General features: G+C 49.8%; 2 protein-coding genes across 5 annotated transcripts in view; one reads left to right on the plus strand and one right to left on the minus strand.

Moving 5' to 3' along the window:
* Nucleotides 1-3017: 3017 nt before the first annotated feature.
* Fabp3 (fatty acid binding protein 3) lies at nucleotides 3018-9845 on the plus strand. The gene is made up of 4 exons (XM_021200681.2): nucleotides 3018-3142; nucleotides 6632-6804; nucleotides 8349-8450; nucleotides 9555-9845. The coding sequence occupies exons 1-4, from the start codon at nucleotides 3070-3072 to the stop codon at nucleotides 9606-9608; spliced, it is 402 nt and encodes a 133-aa protein (XP_021056340.1). The 5' UTR covers nucleotides 3018-3069; the 3' UTR covers nucleotides 9609-9845.
* Nucleotides 9846-10327: 482 nt separating this feature from the next.
* Zcchc17 (zinc finger CCHC-type containing 17) overlaps nucleotides 10328-22406 on the minus strand; it is a 41853-nt gene continuing 29774 nt past the window's right edge. For 3 of the 4 annotated variants that reach the window (XM_029539689.1, XM_029539687.1, XM_029539688.1), the window contains 3 exons: nucleotides 20977-21077; nucleotides 18606-18751; nucleotides 10478-11220 (listed from right to left, as the gene is read on the minus strand). In XM_029539689.1, the coding sequence (XP_029395549.1) occupies nucleotides 11059-11220; nucleotides 18606-18751; nucleotides 20977-21077 (409 nt within the window). In that variant the 3' untranslated portion in view covers nucleotides 10478-11058. Of the gene's footprint in view, nucleotides 11221-18605; nucleotides 18752-20976; nucleotides 21078-22406 lie in introns of all 4 variants that reach the window. The other variant, XM_021200187.1, reaches the window with a different exon arrangement.

Consider the following 22406-nt stretch of genomic DNA (forward strand, 5'->3'; position numbering starts at 1 on the left):
AAGTGCTGGGATTAAAGGCGTGCGCCACCACGCCTGGCTTTGTTATTTTATTTTATTTTTTTAAAGATCTTATTTATACGAGTACACTGTAGCTGTCTTCAGACACACCAGAAGAGGGCACCAGATCCCATTACAGATGGTTGTGAGCCACCATGTGGTTGCTGGGATTTGAACTCAGGACCTTTGGAAGAGCAGTCAGCGCTCTTAGCCACTGAGCCATCTCTCCAGCCCTCAGTGGCTATTCTTGAAACACACTGGCCAGGTGATGGTGCATGCCTGCCTTTAATCCCAGCACTTGGGAAACAGAGGCAGGTGGATCTCTGAGTTTGAGGCCAGCCTGATCTACACAGTGAATTCCAGGACAGCCAGGGTTGCATGGAGAAACCCAGTCTTAGGGGGAAAAAAGAAGGAGGAGGAAGAGGAGGAAGAGGAAGAGGAAGAGGAGGAAGAGGAGGAGGAGGAGGAGGAGGAGGAGAAAGAGGAAGAAGGAAGAAGGAAGAGGAGGAAGAAAAGATCAGGGCTAGACACGGTGGTGCACGACTTTGATCCCAGTACTCAGGAGGCAGAGGCCCGTAGATCTCTGAGTTCGAGGCTACCCTGGTCCACATAGTAAGTTCCAGGATAGTTAGGGCTATATAGAGAAATCCTGTCAAAAAACAAAAAATACAAACCAGAGTTTTTAATGTATTTTCTCTAATGATTTCCAAATATCTCCCATTTCAAAGACGGAACTGATTCCAAGTGACTTAAGTGAACTGCTCAAGACCACACGGCACGGCTAGTACACCTGAGATCGGGACTAGGACACGGACCTTTTTGCCAGCAGCTGCCTGCCAGCCCCAGATAGCCAGCGCTGTGTTCCACGCTCCACGGAGGCAGGCTACTCTGGTCCCTGGGTGTCAGGCCTCTCAGGCTTTGAGAGAAGAGGCTCCTTGCCTAAAGCCTGTGACCTTGAATCAGAAACCCTCCCATGTCCTCCTTCCCTTGGCACCTGCTCTATCGCTGAGGTCACCAGGGCTCCAGGCCCAGCCCTGAGGCCGTCCCTGTAGCTTTGGCAGAATTGGGCCTCTCAGCCTTTTGGCAACTGAACTCTCCAAAGGCATCAAGACAGGGGTGAGAGGATTTTTCCTTACTGGTCTCCTTCTCAGAACAGCCCATGGGTGGGAGGAAGGAACTTCCACAGGGACAAACAGAGGCCCAGGAAGGAGGCTCGCCACACTGCAGGTAAACCGGTCCGGCTCCAGAGCTCCGGTGACGGTTCCGGAATGATTACCCTGCACACCCTTCTAGAGGCTGAAGTTCTGTGCATACCACTCCGTCCCTTGTAGAGAGCTCAGAAATTCATCTATGTCCCTCTTCCTCTGAATCCCCAAGTCAGGACAGGTCCCTCCTAGAGTCACTCGCAGAGGGGGTACTTTTAGCCTGTACCTTGCTCCATGTGGTCTTCTCCAAAGCAGGGCCTGCACAGACCAGGAGCTTATTTTGAGAGAGTATCTCGCCTTAGCTCAGACTGGCCCCCAACTCAGGATTCTCTTGCCTCCAGGTGCCCTAATAACTGTTGGCTCAAGCCAGAGCAGCGGCACACAGCTGTAATCCAGGAGACAGAGGTAGGAGAATCTTTAGTTCAAGGTCAACCCCAGCTACACCTTGAGATGCTAACTTGGTAATTAAACAGAAACTGCTGAACTAAGGAATAGGCTCCACTGAGGTTCCCTTACTCACCTGTAAAAAGGGGGTGAGACCACCTACCAGTGAAAAAGCTGAGTGCCCTGCCCTGAAGTAGGCTACAATCATCAATAGTGGGGTCTTATTTAATAACATGTGTTTTAGGGGCTGGAGAGATGGCTCAGCGGTTAAGAGCACTGACTGCTCTTCTAAAGGTCCTGAGTTCAAATCCCAGCAACCACATGGTGGCTCACAACCATCCTTAACAAGATCTGACTCCCTCTTCTGGAGTATCTGAAGACAGCTACTGTGTACTTACACTTAATAAATAAATAAATCTTTAAAAAAAAAATAACATGTGTTTTAAGGTAACACACAGTCTAGTGGCAGAAGTCAGGGAAAAAACTGACTCCAGCAGAGGGTCGCGGCATTCCGGGAGTTAAGGTGGCCGAGGCCGGAAGAACCCTCTGAGTAGACAAATTGTCTTCGCGGAGTGAAGAACGACCCTGGCCCAAGCTCAGAGGTCAGTAAAGCCTGGAGCGCTTTCAGGCAGCGGTGGCGGGTGGGACTGCGGAGAAAGGCGCAGGCAGGAGACATTCCGCAGGGAGGGGCTAGCACGTGTGGGCTAGCATGAGGGAAGCAAGGTCACGTTCTCCGCGAGCAGGTGAGGCGCTGGGCAGCTCAGCCATCCGCGGTGTCCAAGGCAACTCTTCTCCACTTGTCTGGGAGGAGCAAGAGGGCTCAAAGGCTACTAGACCATGCTCTCAGTCCGGGCTCCCATTCTTTTTTACTTATGGCGACCGCGTCATTCCTCTCCGAGCCTCTGAGCCTCTTCTACAAGAAGAGGACATAGGGCCGTTGAGATGGGTCATTGGGTAAAGGCCCTTACTGTCAAGCCTGACGACCCCAGTTTGATACGTGGGACCCACACGGTGGAAGGAGAGAAGGGACACCCGCGAGTTACAACGCCCCAGTACCCCACCCCTTCTCCATAAGTGCGCCTACACGTACATGCACAATATAAGAATAAAACCACAGCGAATTAAAAAACAAGGCGGCAGAAGGATCAGGCGGCGTTTCCCCAGCGTGGCACCAGCTCAAGAGCGAGTTTCCTTTCAGTATGGCCGTGGGATGCGCTACTTGGGTTGCGGGAAGCGCCCCGCAGCCAGGCCAGGGATGGGTTAGATGGCACCAGCAGGACCGCGGGGCGCCGCTGACGTAGGCGCCGGGAGGGCTGTGGGGGGATGGGCGCCAGCCCTTTGCGGGAGTGCAAGCCCCGGCTTCCTATTTCGGGAGCGAGGGGTGTGGGCCACTTTCATCATGTGATGCGAGGGCTATTTAAAGAGGCTGTCCAGCCGGGAACTGCGGTTCCCAGTGCCTGCACGCCTCCTGTCTCATCGCACCATGGCGGACGCCTTTGTAGGTACCTGGAAGCTAGTGGACAGCAAGAATTTTGATGACTACATGAAGTCACTCGGTGAGCGAACGACTGGCGCAGGATCTAGGGTCAGGAGGGCCCGCAAGGCGGTCTTGGCGCTGAGCTCCCAGGGGGAGTACCCCATGTGCCTTCCACAAGCTCCTCGCCAGTCCAGACAGGGAATACTGAGGTGCGGAGGGTGGCCTGGGCTGAAGCCACTCCACTCCACCCCACCCCACCCCGGCATCCTGGGAGGGGGGTGTCCCGGTCCAAGCTTGGCGAGCCTCTTAGCTGGAGGGGAAGGCAGCTGTGGCCGCAGAGGTCCTGGCTGGGTGGCTTTCTAGGAAGCGATGGAGGTGATCTGGTGGTGGAGAGAGGAAAGAAAGAAGGGCGGGAGGCTGGCCACAGGAGAAAGCAAAGAGGAGCATGGTGGTCCAGAAATTGAATCCCGAAAGGGAATAGAGCAGATGGGAGTGTACTGGAAGAGGAAGTACCTAGGAGCCTGGAGGAAGGCTAAAGAAAATCAGTGAATTCCATCTGGGAAGGGGTGAAGACAAAGCCAGGCACAGTCAGCAGCAAGCCCTCCCCCTCCATGTTGGGGTAGTGAAGAGGCCTCTCTCTGGAAGATGCCCTGGTTCTCACCAGCCTGACCTTCACCTGCAGTGTGTGTAACCACGCCTGAGATCAGTCGGAGACGCTGCTGTTAGAGGGGCAAGATGACCACTACACGTAGGCTTCCCGGCCGCACCAGTTGGCCACCCGATCAGTGCCGGCTACCAGATCAGTGCTGGGGATAGGGTGAAGAAAGCCCTTGCCCGGGGTAGAGCAGAGGAGCCAGAAGGAAGGTTGAGAACTGGGAAGGGAGAGTGGCTTGGGGCTGGGGAAGAGTAATGCTTCAAAGAACCTCACTTTGTGTGGTGTTGGCGGTGACACACGTCTTTAATAGCAGCACTCTGGAAGGCAGAGGCAGGCGAATCTCTGAGTTCCAGGCCTGGTCTATACAGAGAGAATTCCAGGACAGCCAGGATTACACAGAGAAACCGTGTCTTTAAAAAGAGCTCATCACCTGATAGGAAAGCCCGGGATTTCTTTTTGAAGACTGAACCTAGAGCCTTGTGCATGCCTGTACACTCCCCCCACCCCAACACACACACACACACACACACACACACACTCTTTTTACTGTGTAACAGGTTCTCACTAACTTGCCCAGGTTGGCTTTGATCTTGTAATCTGCTAGCTCAACCTTCCAAATAGTTGAGAACCCAGAACTATCTAGAGTTCTTCCCATTTCAAGAGGACAGGGAGTGGGGAATGTCATATGACCCACTTACCCAAATGGGCCCCAGCCCTTCCTTTCTTGCCTTGGGCTTAGATAAAGACCCTCCCTGACTATATCATCCTGGTCTACGAGGCTGGGGCAGGGAAAACGGGACCGTGTCATGCCTGAGCTAGCTTCCACTCCTTCTTCCCCAGGAAGGAGGGCTGGAATAGAACACGTTGAGGGGTGTGTGTAGGGGCCTCTCACTTACTTCCGGCTCTTCTCTGAAGCAGGCCCACAAAGCAATTTGTCTTTTGGTTTTGGGAATGGAACGCAAGACCCATTGCTAAGCAAGCATCGTGACTGCTGAACCACATCTTCAGCCAGGGCTCCCACCGGCACCTACCCTACCCTGAGGACAGCATGGCTCTCCAGGAAGGCAGCTGGTCTTGTCTTTTGTTTTGAGACAAGGTCTTACTGTGTATCCCTGACTCTCCTGGAGCTCCCTAAGGAGACCAGGTCCTCTTGCCTCTGCCTCTCCCACACTGGGGTTAGAGGCGTGCGCCCACGCCCAGCTAGTTGGCTGTGAAGTTGGGGAGTACTAGATTACCTGGGCTTAGTTCTGCTTCCCTGAGCTGCGGCAGCCTTCCTAGACTTCTTTCTGCCTCAGGGCATGTTGTCTTCGGGCCTTCGGGTCACCATTCTGTGGGTGCTGACAGAAACCAGGCCCTTGAGCAGGCTGAGCATGGGATTCTCCCAAGCTGCACCCTCAGCTTTAGTTAGGGGACTGAAATTCTATTTAGCCCAAAAATATCAACAGGCTGAAGGCCAGTAAAGTGAAGGTGCACCCCAGCTTCCAGCAGTAACTGGCTTCACTGGCACCCTACGCCTGTAGGTGGGTCCTGGGAAAATGGCTGCTGGTTCACTGCTGAAGCTCAAGTCAACCAGATACCAGTAGGCAAAGCCAAGTCTCTCACTTCTTGTTGTGCAGCCAAAGCCCTTGACATATCCTATAGAACCAAAGGGTCTTAGGACAGAGCTGCCCAGCCTAGTTTCAGTGACTTCAAGCACAGTCGGTGGCTTGAAGGGTAGAGTATGTTGTTCCAAGAATGACACAGTGAGACTAAAAGACAGTCTGGGAATCTATGTTGCTAAACGTGGATTATTTATTAATTTAGCCTTTTCGACAGGGTCTCACAGGTCCGTGCTCTGGAGCTACGCAGCCCAAGCTGGCCTTGAATTCTCGGCATTTCCCCTGCTCCAGTCCCCTGCCTCTTGAGTGAGGTTCTAGTGGAGTCACCATGCTTGGCCCGTTTGGCTTTGGCTAAGACAGCACAGTGTCTCCGCCTTTGTAAACGGAAAGTGTAAAGCTTAGGTTTAGGGCTGTCCCAAGAATACTTGGCCACCACTTAGAGCTCGTGCACTGTACACAGCTTCTAGCAGATGCACAATACCATCGCCCTATATTGGGCTGCCTCCTGCCACATCACTGGGGATGGCTCAGCGTGTGCTGGGGCCAGACAACAGGTAGTCAACCATGGAAGATTCCAGGAAAGCTAACAACCCAACGCACCAAAGGCTTGGACCTAAGGGTCTGTGTACTTCACCTGCTTGAGGGACACTTGGGACCTTGCCTAGGACTCAGATCCAATGATTATGTCAGGAGTCTCCCCAGGGACTTCCAAGTCATCCCATTGTCGTTACTATTTCAGCCCTCTATGTCTGTGGAAGACAAAACTCCTTTGTATCTCTAACCAGGAGGCTTTGAAACTGTGGCGCTGCCACACAGAGGGCAGAGAGCACTGCTGTCTCAGTTTTCTGGGAGGAAATGGGAGACAACCCTTGTCCAGGGGACTCAAGAAGGCAGTTGATGAGCTCTTGGTTCTTCAGTCCCTGTTCTGAGTGTTCAGGAGACGAGAAGCCAGCAGGTACCCAGCTCTGGAGTGACACAGTGCTTAGCAGCTTCCATCTGACTTGTGACCCTGTTCACATCTATAAAATCTTTCAGGGACAGGACAGCGCAAGGGGCTGGCTATGTGGCTCACACCCCTTGGTACCTTCATTCCCGCTGTTGCCGACCCTCCCCGACATCCACATGACTCATATTTGACATGAGTTTAACAGCTGCCAAACTAAGGAAAAGACTGAATGAGAAAACGGCCTCACACAAAGACGTGGACCACTGTGGACGGCCTTCCCCATGCCTAGGCCCCAAACTTCTCTTTGGGTCTGTACAACACTTCTCTACCCTAGCTCATGTGTCCTCAACCATCTGCCCTTGCCCTTAGGTGTGGGCTTTGCCACCAGGCAGGTGGCTAGCATGACCAAGCCTACCACCATCATCGAGAAGAACGGGGAAACTATCACCATAAAGACACAAAGTACCTTCAAGAACACAGAGATCAGCTTTCAGCTGGGAATAGATTTCGACGAGGTGACAGCAGATGACAGGAAGGTCAAGGTGAGTCAGAAAAAGGGGATGGAGAGCTCTGGGAACACCACAAGGTAAGAGGCTGACCCTCTTAGCTCCTTGGCTTTTTAAGCCCAAGGGGCAGGTTCATAAAGCCTGCTCAGGCCTGGGATGGCCCAGGGGCTGAGTACAAGCTCTGGCCTGTTTTCTTCTCACCTTCCTGGGAAGGATCTATCAGCTGTCACTGGAGTGGGCAGCAGAGCCAAGATATTCTTCCGACCTTGTGCCTCCAGCTCCAGCTGGGTGACCTTGTACACCAAGGTACACACTGGCTCTGAGGACATCAGCAGCCATGGCTGTGACCTGAAGTGTTTTAGGAATGATGCCCAGAAGTCAGTGCCCTACAGCGAGGTCATCCTGGCTCTGGCAGCTGAGGAGGCAGCTGGGAACAACAAGCTGAGTTCTATCCACAGGTTTCTTGTTCTATAGCTCCCAGGCTAGACCACTGACCGGGACAAACTGTTTCCAGTGCCACCAGTTGACAGGCTTCAGGACCTGCATTTACCAACAGGAGTGCTGTTGGGTGTCTGTAGTCTCTTCAAGTATTTATTTCAGGGTATGGGAGGGAGTGATGCTCCAGGGATGCTCAGTTATCTCACGGTGGTTATCTTAGCAGCTTGCATGAAATCTCCCAGCCCCAGGCCAGGCACAGAACTAAGTAACACCTGTATCTGTAAGTTGTCCCTGTACCAGCATCCTCTATGTCATGACCCTAAAATTCATCTCTTCAGCTCTTTCCTCCTCACAGTTGCCTCCCCCCCCACCCCCAGAAAGAACAGAGTAGGTACCAACCAGTCTTGCAGTTGTAGAGGAGCTAAAGCCCAGCTCAGGACCATACAGCAGGCTGGCCGTGGAGATGGAGAAGGCGCCCTGCTGCACCCTGCTCCACCACATGTCCCTACCTACCTACATCCTTGAACTTGCCATCTTCCTCGAGGGACCAGACTCCACATTAAATACAACAGTGGTCCACTGGGATGTCTGGACAACAGGGAATGAAGATTCCAGAAGGTGGAGTATAGACAGGAAAGAGATGACTGATCACACACAGCCATCACCTTTCTAGACTCCTACTGACAAACCCTGCTTAGCTCTCCTTCTGACCTGCAACTCCCTAGAGAAGAAAGATCTAGGGCAGCTGCCCAACATGAGCTAGCTGAGATAGGCTGGCAGCACCGAGGACTGAATGGTCACTGGAACTAGAGCTAGAGAACACTCCAAGGATACCTGGGTCCTAGATCCAAGGACCTTGCAATTGCCACTCTTTTGCCAGTTAAGAGGTCACATGATAGAAACAAAAGTCTAATTTTCCAATATATCCCAAGGCTGAGCTGCCTGTCTCACCAGCCCACTGCCTGAGGGCCCTACCCCTGCTGAGTGGCCACAGAGCAGGAAGCCTGGGCAGCTGGGCTGGAGGTGGGCTGTCTGCATGCTGATCCCAGCACCATCACTGGTTAGGTTCCTGGTTTGTCCCAGCTCCTTCTGCCCTTTTGTCCTGGCTCTGGTCACAGCTTAGGCTCTGTCTCTTTCCACAGTCAGTGGTGACGCTGGACGGAGGCAAACTCATCCATGTACAGAAGTGGAACGAGCAGGAGACAACACTAACAAGGGAGTTAGTTGACGGGAAACTCATCCTGGTAAGATGGGCAGTGCCAGGCCTTACAGCAACAAGTACCACAATTTCTTCAGCCCAACTAGGGCAAGAGAGGCAGGGGTGGGGTCGTGGTTGTGAATTTACACAGGTCTTGGTTCAAGCATCAGCCTAAAGGCTATCTGACAACACATAACCTTCTTCAAGGGCCACTGAAATGAGTAGTGGCCGCAGCCTGGGGGCTGCTGGGAGGCCAGTGTATTCAGAGTCCAAAGCACTAGCCAAGTGGGAAGAACGCAGCAGGCACCCCTGCTTGCTGTTCCCCGGGAAGAGGCAGAAAGCAGGGCCAGTGGATCCCAGTCTGGAGAGGAGCAGCTGCCATGCTCTCCCCTCCTGGGTAGTAATGCAGGCATCTGCGGGAGCAAGTGTGTGCCTGGTAGGCACTGCCAGGGGGCAGCCCCTCCTTATTCATGGTTTTGTCTACTGTTCCTGGCTTCCTGAAAATATCTATTGTCTAGATAGGAGGTGATGCAACCAGGCCTGCAGATCTGCTTTGGGACAAGTTTGAGAGCATCCCTGGAATAGTCCCTATATTTTTGTACCTGGGCCAGGAGTATGGACCACAATGTCCGCACCACAGACCTTGGTGGCTCAGTGGAACCCACTGATTGCATATTCACATGAGACTGGGGTCCCCACTGAGTTAGAAGTGAGGGGCCTCCCTCTGGAAGGGAGGTAACAGAGAGGACCATGTTCACTGGGCAGTTAGTGTAAGGTGAGGCCATGGCTGGGCTCTACCATGCCAGAACACTGGATGTTAGGGGAGGGAGAAAATGGCAGCTTAGCAGTTTCTCAAGGCTCTGGCTGTTCTTATCACCTGTTTGTCTGCCGCATGCACCAGGCACCCCCTTAGGCAGGCACTGAACACAAAAGAGGAACAGGAATGTACTGGATCATGACCAGTTTACCTCCTCTCTCAAGGGCCTATTTTAACCCTCAAATCTCTAAAATGGTAATTATAACATCTTAAAAGATTTGTATCAGAAAAAAGTGCCCGGCACACAGTAGGTACTCAAGTGCTGATCAGGATGAGGGTGGGGAGCACTCCCTCCCCTGCTCTGCCTCATCTGACCCTGTCTTTTCCTTCTAGACTCTCACTCATGGCAATGTGGTGAGCACTCGGACTTATGAGAAGGAGGCGTGACCTGGCTGCTCTGTCACTGACCGCTCGCTCCTCTGCCAATGGCTGCCCCTCAGCTCAGCACCATGCTGCCTCATGGTTTTCCCCTCTGACATTTTGTATAAATACTCTTGGGTTGGGATTTTTCTGGAGATATGGGGCATCAGCCTGGACCCAGGTCCTATTGTGTATGTGGTTTATTTTTTAAAACTGTATCCAAAGGGTGCTCCAAGGTTAATAAAACAGAACCAAGGCCACCCAGTTGTCTCCTGCCTTTGGTCTTCCTTTCCTGTGTGTCAGGTTGAAATGAAGGCCTGTAGGTCACCTGGGACGCAGCACTGTCAAGGAGCCGAGTGGACAGTCTCAGGCTCAGTTAGGGATTAGTAGCACCTATGCAATGCCCTCACACTGGCCTGCCAAGGCTCAGAGAAGCTAGCGTCATCCTAGCATCTATGCAAGCCTTACACTGGCCTGCCTAGGCTCAGAGAAGCTAGCGTCATCCTAGCATCTATGCAAGCCCTCACACTGGCCCACCCATGGAGAGCAGCTGGCTGTCACTGTGTGCTACTTCACAGAACATTCTGGATTTGCTGAATGGGGTGCTGTGGTCACCCTCCCTCTGGAGTACAGGCTCAGGACATCAAGGTCCAGGTGTGAACAACTGTGGTGGGAGGTGACTGCTAAGAGCCGCCCACTCATGCCCAGCAAGTCCCTAGGGTTACAAATACAAGGTGAAGTGGTCTTCACTATGGAAGAGAGGGTTTATGAGTAATCTCAAGAAAGCTGTGACCTTGGCTTTGTGCCTAGGCTTGGCATCTTTCCAGGGTCTTAGATAACATACTAAGTGTTTTCTGTGAACCGATGTGTTAACTCTGTAAGTCACCCAGGAAGGATTATAGGAATAAAGCCTTTTTGGAAAGTTTAAAACAAAACACATTCCCATTTATGCCAGGAATTTAAGCAGAGGCTTGAAATGGAACCAGTCACTCACACCGTGACAGACAGGAAGCAGAACGATGACCTTGGCTGCAGATCTCTGGTTCAGCAGTCACTGGAGTACAGGCCCTGGCTAAGCGGGTGGAGGCAGCAGAGTCCACCCACAGCCACCGCAGACAGCAAGCAGGTTGGGGCTGCTCTCTCGCGGCCAGACCCACCTCCACAGCAGCACCCGTGGCTCCAGCATCGACTCCTGCAGAGGAATTCAGCTCGGGCAGTGGCAGCTGGGTTGGGACTGGAACCTTTGCTGAGTGAAGAAGACACTGAGTGCGTGAATGCAATGGCTGCAGGGGTCGCTTGCAAAGGATCAGGAGCAACAAGGGAAAAACATGTTGGGAGGTGCCCTGTGGGGACCCAAACTGCTTGCTGCATAAGGAGAAGCCATCTGAGACTGTGGGGACAAGTCAGTAGGGTAGGAGGCCACACTCTCACTAGGGAGTCTTTGCAGGAGTCAGGGCTGCTGTGGCTTGTTCCATCCTCATTCCTTGTGCTTCTTCTTGTGCTTCTTCTTCTTCTTTTTCTTCTTGGTGGCCTTGCTGTCTTTTGATGAATGCCTCGCCTTCTTGCCCGTATCACTCTCAGAGTCGGAGCTGTCACCATCAGATGACTTCCTGTCTCTATGTTTCTTTTTCTTCTTTTCCTAAAAGGGAAATGAAAAGTTTCAACTTCGGTGTGTCTATCTGTAACATGAAAACCACAGCAGGTGATCAGCAGGTAACTACAGCTGTGTGTGGTACACGCCCACAATTCCAGCAGTGGGGAAATGGGGACAAGGACACGAGGAGTTCAAAGTCAGGCAGGACTGCACGAGTCCTTGCAAAAATAAACCCGGGCAAAATGGTGCCTGCCTGCAACCCCAGTGCTTCAGAGGCAGATCTGGGAGGGCGCACACCGGAGCTCCAGCCCAGCCAGGCTAAAGACGGCAGTAAAATCCCAAATGAGAGGGAGCGCTAAGACACACAGCACTCGTAGACTTTCATCCTATTTGAACCATGGTGAAAGTGTGCTAATGCATAAAACACAGACACGCCAACACACACACACACACACACACACACACACACACACACACACACACACATTCACTTGTGCACAGTTAATGCCCTGTGACTCCCCTGAGACTGGAATTAGTTGTGTGTGGTTGTGAGACACCCAGTGTGGGTCCCGGGAACAGAACTCTATGAACTTCAGTAGCAGTTTTCCAGCCCAATGGTTTGTTGTTGTTTTAAAACAAGCATCTCGTCTTTGTCATTTGTCTGTTTTTGAGACTGGGTTTCTCTGTGTAACCCTGGCTGTCATGGAACTTACTCTGTAGTCCAGGCTAGGCTGGAATTGAGAGATCTGCCTGCCTCAGCTAGGATAAGGGTGTGTTTCACCACTGCTGGCCTACTAGATGGGCTTGGTAAACCTCAGTGAGTTCTTGGCCAGCCTGGTCTATAGAGTAAGTTCCAAGATAACCAGGCTATGGAAAGAGACCCTGTCTCAAAACAAATAAGTTTAGGTCAATCTTTTTAATGTTCAGAACATCAGGAAAAACAAGTATTTTGGGGGGGTGGAGTTTTTGAAGCAGTGTCTCATATAGCCCAGGTTTCTCCTTGAATTCCTTATCCCCCTGCCTCAGCTTCCCGAATGCTGGAACTGCATGAGTGTATTGGCTATTTGCATTCTTTGGAAGGAATATGTATGTCTCTACTGTAATTGTTATAATTTATGTGTGTGCATGCGCACTGTACTCCATAGTCCACAACCAGCAGTTAGAGTCCATCTTTCAAGAGTTGCTTCTCTCCCACCTAGGGATCCAACTCAGGTCTCAGTGTGGCAGCTGCGCTCACCTGCTGAGCAACGCCACTGGCCCCTCTGCTATCATTCTCAATAAAAAATATCTTCAGGCCGGGCGTGGTGGCACACACCTTTAATGCCAGCACTCGGGAGGCAGAGGCTGGTGGATTTCTGAGTTCGAGGCCAACCTGGTCTACAAAGTGAGTTCCAGGACAGCCAGGGCTACACAGAGAAACCCTGTCTCGAAAAACCAAACCAAACCAAACCAACCAACCCCAAATCTTCATAAGCAAGCTTACTCCACAGAGCACGGCTTGGGAGGTCCAGAACCCTGGAGGGGTGAGGCACTGCCACAGAGGTTGGGGACAATCCTGATCTTCTGGTGGTCTCTCTTCCCCCAAAGGGTAGTAACTATCATGAGCTGCTTGTGGTGTAAAGGAGCTTCCAGGAGGGAGCATGGTCACGTGACCTTCCCTCACTCTCAAAGAAAGGGCAAGTGCTGTGAGAAGGAGCAGAATGTGCCAGCAAGTTCCAAAGGTAAATGAACATTCCGCATCTCTCTCTCTCTCTCTCTCTCTCTCTCTCTCTCTCTCTCTCTCTCTCTCTCTCTCTTTTCTCACAAGGGGCAAAATACTAAAGTTAGACACCCCCACACATGTCACCAGACAACCATGTCACCAGAGACAACAGCACAAACCCACAGAGTTGGCAGGTTGGCTCCCAGGATCCTGTGGGGCAACCTGGGTAGTTCTTCACACTGGATAAGCTGCCTCTGCAGTTCCTAAGAGGAGAGGAGAGGGAGGAAGGGAGGGAGGCAGGGAGGGAGGGAGGGAGGGAGGGAGGGAGGGAAGGCAGAGAAGTGAGGCTCTTACCCCTGCAGGCTTTGTAGCCAGCATCCTGCAAGCCTTGTTAGCCTGGGCAGAACAGAGGGTCAGGCAGAGCTAGGCCTGAGCTCTACTTACTGTTCTGCAGCCTTGGCGAGTCACCTCACCTCACTGAGGTCTAGCCCTTCAAATGGAAAACAGATAAGAATAGCAGCCACACCACATGCTGTGATGATTCAATGAAACAGTATCCACGATGTGGAGAAGTTAGAAGAGCTATCCCAGATCACAGAGGCAGGGTTGAACCCTGCATGTGGATGGTGGGACGGGTGTATCTCCTAAGAGCCCTGTCGTCCTCCGTGAAGGTGACAGAGAGCCTCATAGTATGATGGTCAGAACCGCAATCTTAGAATAAGACAGTTAAATTCCAGGTCTGACACTTGACTCACCCTGTCGCTGGGACAGGAGACTTATTTAACAGTGTTTACTTTGAAGGATGCTCTAAGGGTAAGCCTGACACATTACAGGCACTAAGCAATACCTAACAGCCCCCCCCCCCACTCCCAGTGCTAGGGACTGAGTCCACAACTTCATGCACAACAGGCAGATGTTCGGCAACTCCTGGGTCTAGCCCTTCAAACGGTCTCTTCACAGTCTCAGCAAATAAGTAGAGCAAACAAGGTAAGGATTCCTTCAATGGAGTAGAAAAAAATGCCTTCCAGACCTGCATTCCCAAGTTTTAGCAACTGTGCTGGGAAGTACATCCATGTGACTGAAAAGTGGTAAATCCATGGTTTGCTTTCAATTTGGCAGCTTATTACTGATGTTGTGGGCTTGAGAGCCTGGTGAGGCTCTCTCACATCTTAGGCAGGGTAGTCCTGGGAAGGTAAATGAGCTGACAGCCTGCCCCTCCGACAGAGGAAAACAAGAAGCACTTGGCTTCTCTACCCTGTGAGAGTATCCCACAGAGCTTAGCTTTGCTTTTGTTTTTTTCAGACAGTCTCACTATTTGCCCTGGCTAGCCTGGCACTCAAGATGTAGCTCAGGCTAGCCTCACACTTGAAGCCAGCCTCCCAGTTCTGCTGTGATTACTGGTGCACCTTCTAATGGCCAGTTCTTAGATGTTACTTCCTCCATCTATCAGCCAAGATGGGCACGCCCCATCCCGCCTCGCATGCCCCATCCCTACTAATTTACCTCAGGCCATCTCAGAGACTCCAAGTCAATCGATAACACTGATGACCTTTCTGTCTTTTACTTTAGCTTCTCCCCTGAATCCTGATGTGAATCAAATGTCTATCCCACAGTCTCCTTAGGGTGTGTAACAGGCACCTCAATTCCTTGCCCATCCCATTTCACAGACTCAACCTTGTCCATGTCTCCTTCCCATCTTCATAGACAGCAACTCAAACTAACACATTTCTCCAAGACAGGGTTTCTTTGTGCAGCCCTGGCTGTCCTAGAACTCACTCTGTAGACCAGGCTGGCCTCGAACTCAGAAATCCATCTGCCTCTGCCTCCCAAGTTCTGGGATTAAAGGTGTGCGCCACCACTGCCTGGCTAACAATACTCTTTTTAAGACAAGGCCTTGCTATGCAGCCCAGATAGGCCTTGACCTTGAGTCCCCTGGCCTCTCATGCTGGGATTACAGGAGCACACTATTACACTGGCTTCAGATGACAGTCTATATGAGTAGCACCCTATCTGTAATGGCAATGAAGGGCTGGGCTGTGGCTCAGTGGCAGAGCACTGGCCTAGCATGCGCAAGGTGCTGGGTCCAATGCCACAAAACTCCAGAACTCTTTCTCTGTGGCATTTGCACTACTTGGTATATTAACGTCACGCTGAGTTTGTTTACATCTCTTCCATTAACTCGCAATGCCCAGATAGGGATTTTGGCCACTTTCTTCATTCTGTCCCTCAGTGACTGGAACAGAGGTACACACAACAGAAGCTCCATTAGTGCACGAAGCTCAAGTACAGTGTGTGTGTGGAGGAAAGGGAGAGAGATGACGTCATACCACAGAAGTGGATGTAGCTTACCTGGGTGTGATCTCAGCATCTGGTAGATGAAGACAGGAAGACCAGGCGTCTAAGGTCATCCTCCACTACACAGTGAGCTGGAGGCCAGACCATCTCTCAAAAGTAGGAGAGGGTGGGGAGAGGCAGGAGGGTGGCTCAGCAAGATAAGCACTTGCTACACAAACCTTGTGACCCACGTTCAGGCCCCAGAACCCACAGAAGAGTGCAAAGAGAGAGCTGACCTTACGAAGCTGTCCTCTGACCTCTGACACATGCTGTGGCACATGCACACCATCACACACACCATAATACACTGAAATAATGAATATGTTTTTTTAAAAAAGCTGAAGCACCAGGGCTTCCGAATAGACTTTGCAGGGCATCTTCTGTCTCAGAGGCTTAGTTAGGTTCTTCTACCAGAATGCAGAAGGCAGACACTGGAGCAGACTTGAGAAGAAATGGGTCCTTGGACCTCCACAAAAGCAAGGCGATGTCATTCCTCTCCAACAAAATGAATAAATAAATTCATTTTTAGATAAACTGCCCAAGCCATTTCTTTAATCTCATAACTCAGGAGGCAGAGGCAGGTAGAGCTCTGTCAGGCCAACCACAGTTATAAAGTGAAACCCTGTCTCATAAAACAAAAAAACAAAACACACAAACAAAAACTGGCTAAAGGTGATCTTACTGTCTTGTTACATCAAGTGTCTGACACTGTCCTGGAGACGTGTGACACAGGAGCAACGTCATTTTAAAATGTTTAAAATATGCCCCTTTCCAGGCACAGCTACAAAGCAACAGCACTCAGGCGGCCGGCAGCAGGGTCACCAATGCAAGGCTAGCCTGGGATGCAAGCAGTCACACACTGTCTCAGGAAAGAAGAAAAAGAAGAGAAGGAAGAAGGAGAAAGAGGAGGAGGAAGAAGGAGAAAGAGGAGGAGGAGGAAGAGAAGAAGAGGAAGAAGAGAAGGAGGAGGAAGAAGAAGCAGAAGAGGAAGAGGGAGAAGGAGGGGAAGAAAGAGGAGGAGGAAGAGGAGGAAGAGGAGGAGAAGGAGGAGGATGAAGAAGAGGAGGAGGAGGAAGAGGAAGAAGAGGAGGAGGGAGCAGCCCTGGGAACTGAATGTGAGACAGAGAATAAGATAAAGCCATTATAACTTCTCTCTTAGGGGCAGAAATAGGAAGTGTGGTATGTGTGTGTTTGGTCAAAGAGCTCATAAAAGAGATTATGTGGGGGCTGGAGAGATAACTCACTGGTTAAGAGTATTAGCAACTCTAGTAGAGGACACAGGTTCAATTCCCACCATCCACACAGCAGCTCACAACCAAATCCCCATTCTGGTGTCTGCTGGCGTCAGGTGTACACACAGTGTACAGACATGCATGCAGGCAAAACACCCACAAACATTAAATAATAACAATAAACCCCCAAAGGACTGGAGAGTATGGCAGTGTGTTTAAGAGTGTTGGAGCTGGGTGTTGTGGTGAAGAATGGCTCCAGAGATAGAGGCAGGAGGGTCAGTTGAAGGTCAGCCTGAACTGCATAAGGAGTTTGAGCTCAGTCTGAGCCGCATGAGACCATGTCTCCTAAAACTGAGATTCAATTAGGGACTAACATGTCATCACTTTCTATTCTGAGGGGCTGGCATCACCTCAGAGGAAACACTGCCAAAGATCACAACAATCCCACTCTGCAAATCAAAGAACTGTGTAGTTTAAACGTACACAGCCAGCCATAAGTTCCCAAGGACTTCAAACTAAGTTTAAAAGACTCAATCCAAAGTCTGAAGTACCAGGGAGAGCCCAGGTTAGGGACATGCAGAGAATATACAAGTCAATGATTTTCATGCACTTGGCTAATTCTTCTAATGATATAATGGACCCTTTCCCTTACCTACACAATGACAACAACCCTCCATTCCTGAGGGTGCCCCTGAGCAAAAAGAGAGCTTGCAAGCCTGACACAAAATGACCACTTAACACATTTTCAAAAAGGTGAGTGTGGGGGCTCACCTGCAATCCAGTACTCAGCAGGCTGAAGCCAGAGGGCCACTAAAAGTTAAAAGCCAGCTAGGGGCTACAGTGTGAAAATCAATCTTAAAAAATACCAAAAAATCTGGGTGTGGAGGTACATACCTGTGACCCCAGCACTCAGGAGGATGAGGTGAACCTCTGGTGAGTTTGAGGACAGCCTAGTCTACAAATACAGAGTTCCAAGGCTAAACCAGGACACACAGTGAGAGAACCTGTTCTCCCCTACCCTTCAGACAGCAACCACAACAGAACAAAACAGAACAAGACTAAACTCAATAACCAATCACAGAAATATCCTGCAAGATAAGGAACAACTATTGGCCGACTTTCCCTTCTTCTCTGCATAGAATATTTACATCCCAGTTTCTGTCTGTATCACAATACAATCTGCTTATGAATCTCTATGCTGTAAGCAGCAAAAGGAGACAACTCCAGGAGACAGCTGTGCCCGTGTACTGACAGGAGCAGGCAAGAATGTTTTGGTAAAAATTGAAGACAATTTGATAAAAGCTACCTAGAATCTTAAAAGCCCTTATTTAATTTATTTATTTTATTTAGTGTGAGTTGTTTTGCCTACATGTTTATGTGCACCACATGTATCAAACCCTCTGGAACTAGAGTTAAGAATGGTTGTGAACCACCATGTGGGTTCTGGGAATCGAACCCAGGTCCTCTGCAAGAGCAACAAGTGCTCTTAACCACAGAGCCATCTCTCCAACCCCAAGAGCTCTAAAGTCTTCAATATCTTTTTTGTTGTTGTTTTCTGTTTGTTTCTTTTCATTCTTCCTTTGAGACAGGGTCTTTCTATGTAGCCTGTTAGTTCTGTTCTTCTGAACAGCCATCTGTTCAGTCCCTTTGTCTTGCTTTTTGAGACAGGGTTTCTCTGTGTAGCCCTTGCTGTCCTGGAACTCACTCTGTAGACCAGGTTGGCCTGGAACTCTTGGGAATCTGCCATTACATGGCTTTTAACATCAAGCTTTTTAAAAACACTTGGTGGTTAAGAGCACTGACTGCTCTTCCAGAGGTCCTGAATTCAAGTCCCAGCAACTGCATGTTGGCTCACAACCATCTTTAATGAAATCTGATGCCCCGTTCTGGTGTGTGAAGATGAAGACAGAGACAGTGTACTTACATAAAACAAATAAATAAATCTAAAAACAAACAACAACAACAACAAAAACAAAAAACACCTGGCAGACTATAGTTGATTTAAAAACAAACAAACAAAAAAAAAAACAAAAAAACCAACTGTCTCTGAAAGGATGAGGAGGGCTTGCTTTTCAAATTCTTCTCTACTTCTAATGCTTACAAGAAGTGTTTGTATTTGAGACCTACCAAACCGTGACACACAGCAGCAAGGCAGCTCTCACCTTCTTTCTCTTCCTGGAAGAGTTCTTTGTGGGGTCAGGCTTCTCAAGTCCTTCTGCCTTTGCCTCCTCTTTTTCCTCTTCCTCCTCCGGGATCAGAGAATACTTGGTTCCCCCTGGCTGCATGAAACAGTCCTTGGCAAAGTGGCCTGTGGGAAGAGCACACGGGCTAGAGAGAAGCCCTCTCCTCGGCAGGTGGACCCTCCAAGTCAAAACATCACTGAATTTATCTGGGGCAGCGTTTCTGCCACCTCAAGGTGGCAATGCTCACTCAACCAGAGCCAGGCAAGCAGCTGGTGCAAGAGCCGTGAAAGTCACTGGTGCGGCTCTGGAAATGGCAGAAGGCACGAGCAAGCAGGTTTATGCTGCCCTCCCTTAGCAATGGGGCTTATTAATTTTTAAAGATCTATTTTGGAACTCGTTCCTGACATGAAAGCTGCTCTAGAGAGCAGAATGCGTAACAGAGGGAACTGAACTTCAGGCCAAGGCCTAAAGGGAGAGAGGTGGCACTTTGTGGTACTGACATCCAAGCTAACACACAGAGACAGGCACAGACACCCAGGGTGCCTGAGAAGTCGCAGACTGTCAGGTCTGGCAAGGGCCACAGAGATCATGAAACCCAACCCCCTGCATCTGTATCTCAGGTACTGAGACCTAGAGTTAAGTAGCTCAGGGCCACACAGCAGCAAAGCCGACACTTAGCTCAGGTTGGATGCCTCCCTGCTTTGTGCTACTTTTGATGTAGCAAAGCCAACCAACCACCTTCAACTCGACCTTTGCTGACTGGGTCGAATTCTACTTGTTATTCTTGTAACTCTATGGAGCAACAGGTGGAAATCAGTAAGGTGTTCCACACTGGGCCTGTGGTACTATTGAGGGTCCCTTCTGTTTTTGAGGGTGAGTTAGGTTTTTTAAAACTCTGTATATATGTGTATATATGTATATATATATACACACACACACACACACACACACACACACACACACCTGCACATGTGTGCAGGGGCCCAAGGAGACCAGAAGAGGTCATCCAATCCCCTGGAGCCACAGGAAGGTAACACATGAAAAACTACAGAGCTAACTAAGTATAATGTGTTTTTATGATGAGTCCAGAAGTTAAATGAGGTCTGGAAAGGGGACACGGCACAGTTTTCCAAATACCAGGGATCTGCCACAATCTCCTCCAGGGGACGCCTTCCCTCACTGCTAACACATTCTCCTCTCTCTTCACTAATAAAGTAGGAGCTTATAAAACCCCACAAATTCAGGGCTGGAGAGATGGCTCAGCAGTTAAGAGCACTGACTTCTCTTTCTAAGGACCCAGATTCTATTCCCAGCACCAACATGGCAGCAGCTTACAACTGTCTGTAACTCCAGTTCCAGGGAATCCAACATCCTCACACAAACATGCAGACAGGTGAAGCTGCAATGCATGTAAAACAACAGCAACAGCAACAGCAACAGCAACAGCAACAAACCTCACAAATCCAACCAGGACACAGAAGTGCTCAATCAGCGCAGAAAGTGAACACAGCGGCTCTGACTCGCTTCTCTCTATGACTCCTCCCTCTCTCTCCTCCCCGCCCCATACGTGTTCCTAGTTGGCCTCTTCTTTTTCTCTTCTCTCCCCTCTCTTCCTCTCCTCCCTTCTCAATTTCCCTTCCCATGCCCCCAACTCTATTCTATACTAAAAATAAATAAATAAGGGCTGGAGAGATGGCTCAGTGTTTAAGACCACTGGCTGTTCTTCCAGAGGTCCTGAGTTCAATTCCCAGCAACCATAGGGTGGCTGGCAACATCTCTAATGGGTTCTGATGCCCTCTTCTGGTGTCTCTGAAGACAGCTACAGTGTACTCATATAAATAAAATAAAATAAATCTTTATAAAAAATAAGTAAAAATGAACAAAGCATGATGGGTGGAATCTTGGGACAGGAGATGACAAATTGAGGTCACTCAAACTGAGAAGACAGCAATCTCTCTCATTATAGCTCCAATAAGGGAAGCCAGGATGAAAAGCTTTTAATATTTGAGTAAGACTAAAAGAACCCTCAGGAAATAGAGCCAAAGCAAGTGACTGCCCTCTATCTCTATCACGAAAAGGGCACTCTGTTAGGAATTTGGAACCTAATTCTGAGCTAAAAATGAAGAAGAAAGAAAGGGTCTAACTTGGATCTGTAAGGAACGCATCTCCAAGACACTTAATTTCTGTAGAACAGTAATTGTGCTAGGAGATAAGTGTGACTCAGAGAACTGTGTGAGTGAGTGCAGCCAGCAGCTGACTGAAAAACACACGGAGCTAAACTAACGGTCTCCCTCAGCCGGCAAAGCAACCTCAAGGAAAGGAGTCAGAAATGGAAGGTAGCTTCCCCTACCTTTGCAGCCACACTTCTTACAGGTCGTGTTCAGGACGGCCTCAAGGGTGATCTTCTGCCCAGTGTAATCCTGGAAGGACCGCCTGCGCCTCTCTTCTTGCCTGTAATGAAAGACATCCTGACCACTGGTGCTCTTCAGAGAAGTGGGCAGATATGTTACAGCGCACTGCTGCATACTGGTTTTGTTTTGGTTCTGAACAAGGAAAAGGGAACGAAAGGAGAAGTGTTGAACAGAGCGAAACAATGGAACAGCTCCTTTTTTTGTCTCATTTAGAATGGGGCTTTGAATTAACAATAATGAGTGAGACTAGGTTTCCTTTCAATAATATACAGAAAAGGTATTTGAAAGTATAATTGCCAGGCAGTGGTGGCACATGTCTTTAATCCCAGCACTCAGGATGGAGAAGCAGTTGGATCTCTAAGTTCGAAGCCAGCCTGGTCTACAGAGTGAGTTTCAGGAAAGCCAGGGCTATACAGAGAAACCCTGTCTCCAAAAAAAGAGAGAGAGAAAGAAATAAAGACACAGAGAGAGAATAATTACTCACCATGGGAAAAGACCCTAAGCTCTTGTAAGTTCATTCATGGATTGAAAGTCTTTGCAGGCTTTCTACAAGCCACGGCCGAGTTCCTTAGGAACCTTGGTCTTGGGGCTTTCAGTTGCTTTCTTGACTCCTTTTCCAGTGCCCTCTTTATTTTCCTTATGCCAAGAGCTAATTCTACTTTTCATAGGTGTGAATGCTTCTCCTTAGACAGATCAGCTCTGCAACGCCCCACCTCCCTCCCTCCCTCCCTCCCTCCCTCCCTCCCTCCCTCCACAATGCGCTTCCTACCCAAAAGTCCCAAGGTTCCCTCTTCCAAGTCTCTTCCTGGAGCCCCTGGGCCACAGGTGACTTGTTTATTCCTATCACATTAGCTCCAATAGAAAAGACACACACACTTACAGTAAGTAAACAGCTCGTCTAGTTTCTTTCTAATCTGAACGTTCCCCTTTAACCAACACAGGGACTGAGAACAGCAGAAATCTCATGTTTATTCCTAGTCAGGCCTATTCTCAAAGTGTCCACCATTCTAGCTTCCAAAAGCACAAATTCACTTTTCTTTTTACGGTAGCTGGCAGTACGTCAGTTATATGGTGCACCCCTATAATCCCATGACTGGGGAGGTTAAGGAAGAGTTTCATAAGGTCAAGACCAGCCTGAGGAATTTAGCAGGGAAATGTCTTAAAATAAAAATACTAAAGTACCTGGGATATTATGCTAACTTGGTGTTAAGAATATATGTCTAAGCCGGGCGTGGTGGCGTACGCCTTTAATCCCAGCACTCGGGAGGCAAAGGCAGGCAGATTTCTGAGTTCGAGGCCAGCCTGGTCTACAGAGTGAGTTCCAGGACAGCCAGGGCTATACAGAGAAACCCTGTCTCAAAAAACCAAA

The sequence above is a fragment of the Mus pahari genome, chromosome 6, assembly GCF_900095145.1.
Source record: "Mus pahari chromosome 6, PAHARI_EIJ_v1.1, whole genome shotgun sequence".
NCBI classification, from domain to species: domain Eukaryota; kingdom Metazoa; phylum Chordata; class Mammalia; order Rodentia; family Muridae; genus Mus; species Mus pahari.

What these genes read in the sequence shown, in the direction of transcription:
- Fabp3 (XM_021200681.2), top strand. Translation starts at nt 3,070, where the DNA reads ATGGCGGACGCCTTTGTAGGTACCTGGAAGCTAGTGGACAGCAAGAAT. An exon ending in TGACTACATGAAGTCACTCG is followed by an intron (nt 3,143 to 6,631) that starts GTGAGCGAACGA and finishes CCTTGCCCTTAG; the next exon opens with GTGTGGGCTTTGCCACCAGG. An exon ending in CAGATGACAGGAAGGTCAAG is followed by an intron (nt 6,805 to 8,348) that starts GTGAGTCAGAAA and finishes CTCTTTCCACAG; the next exon opens with TCAGTGGTGACGCTGGACGG.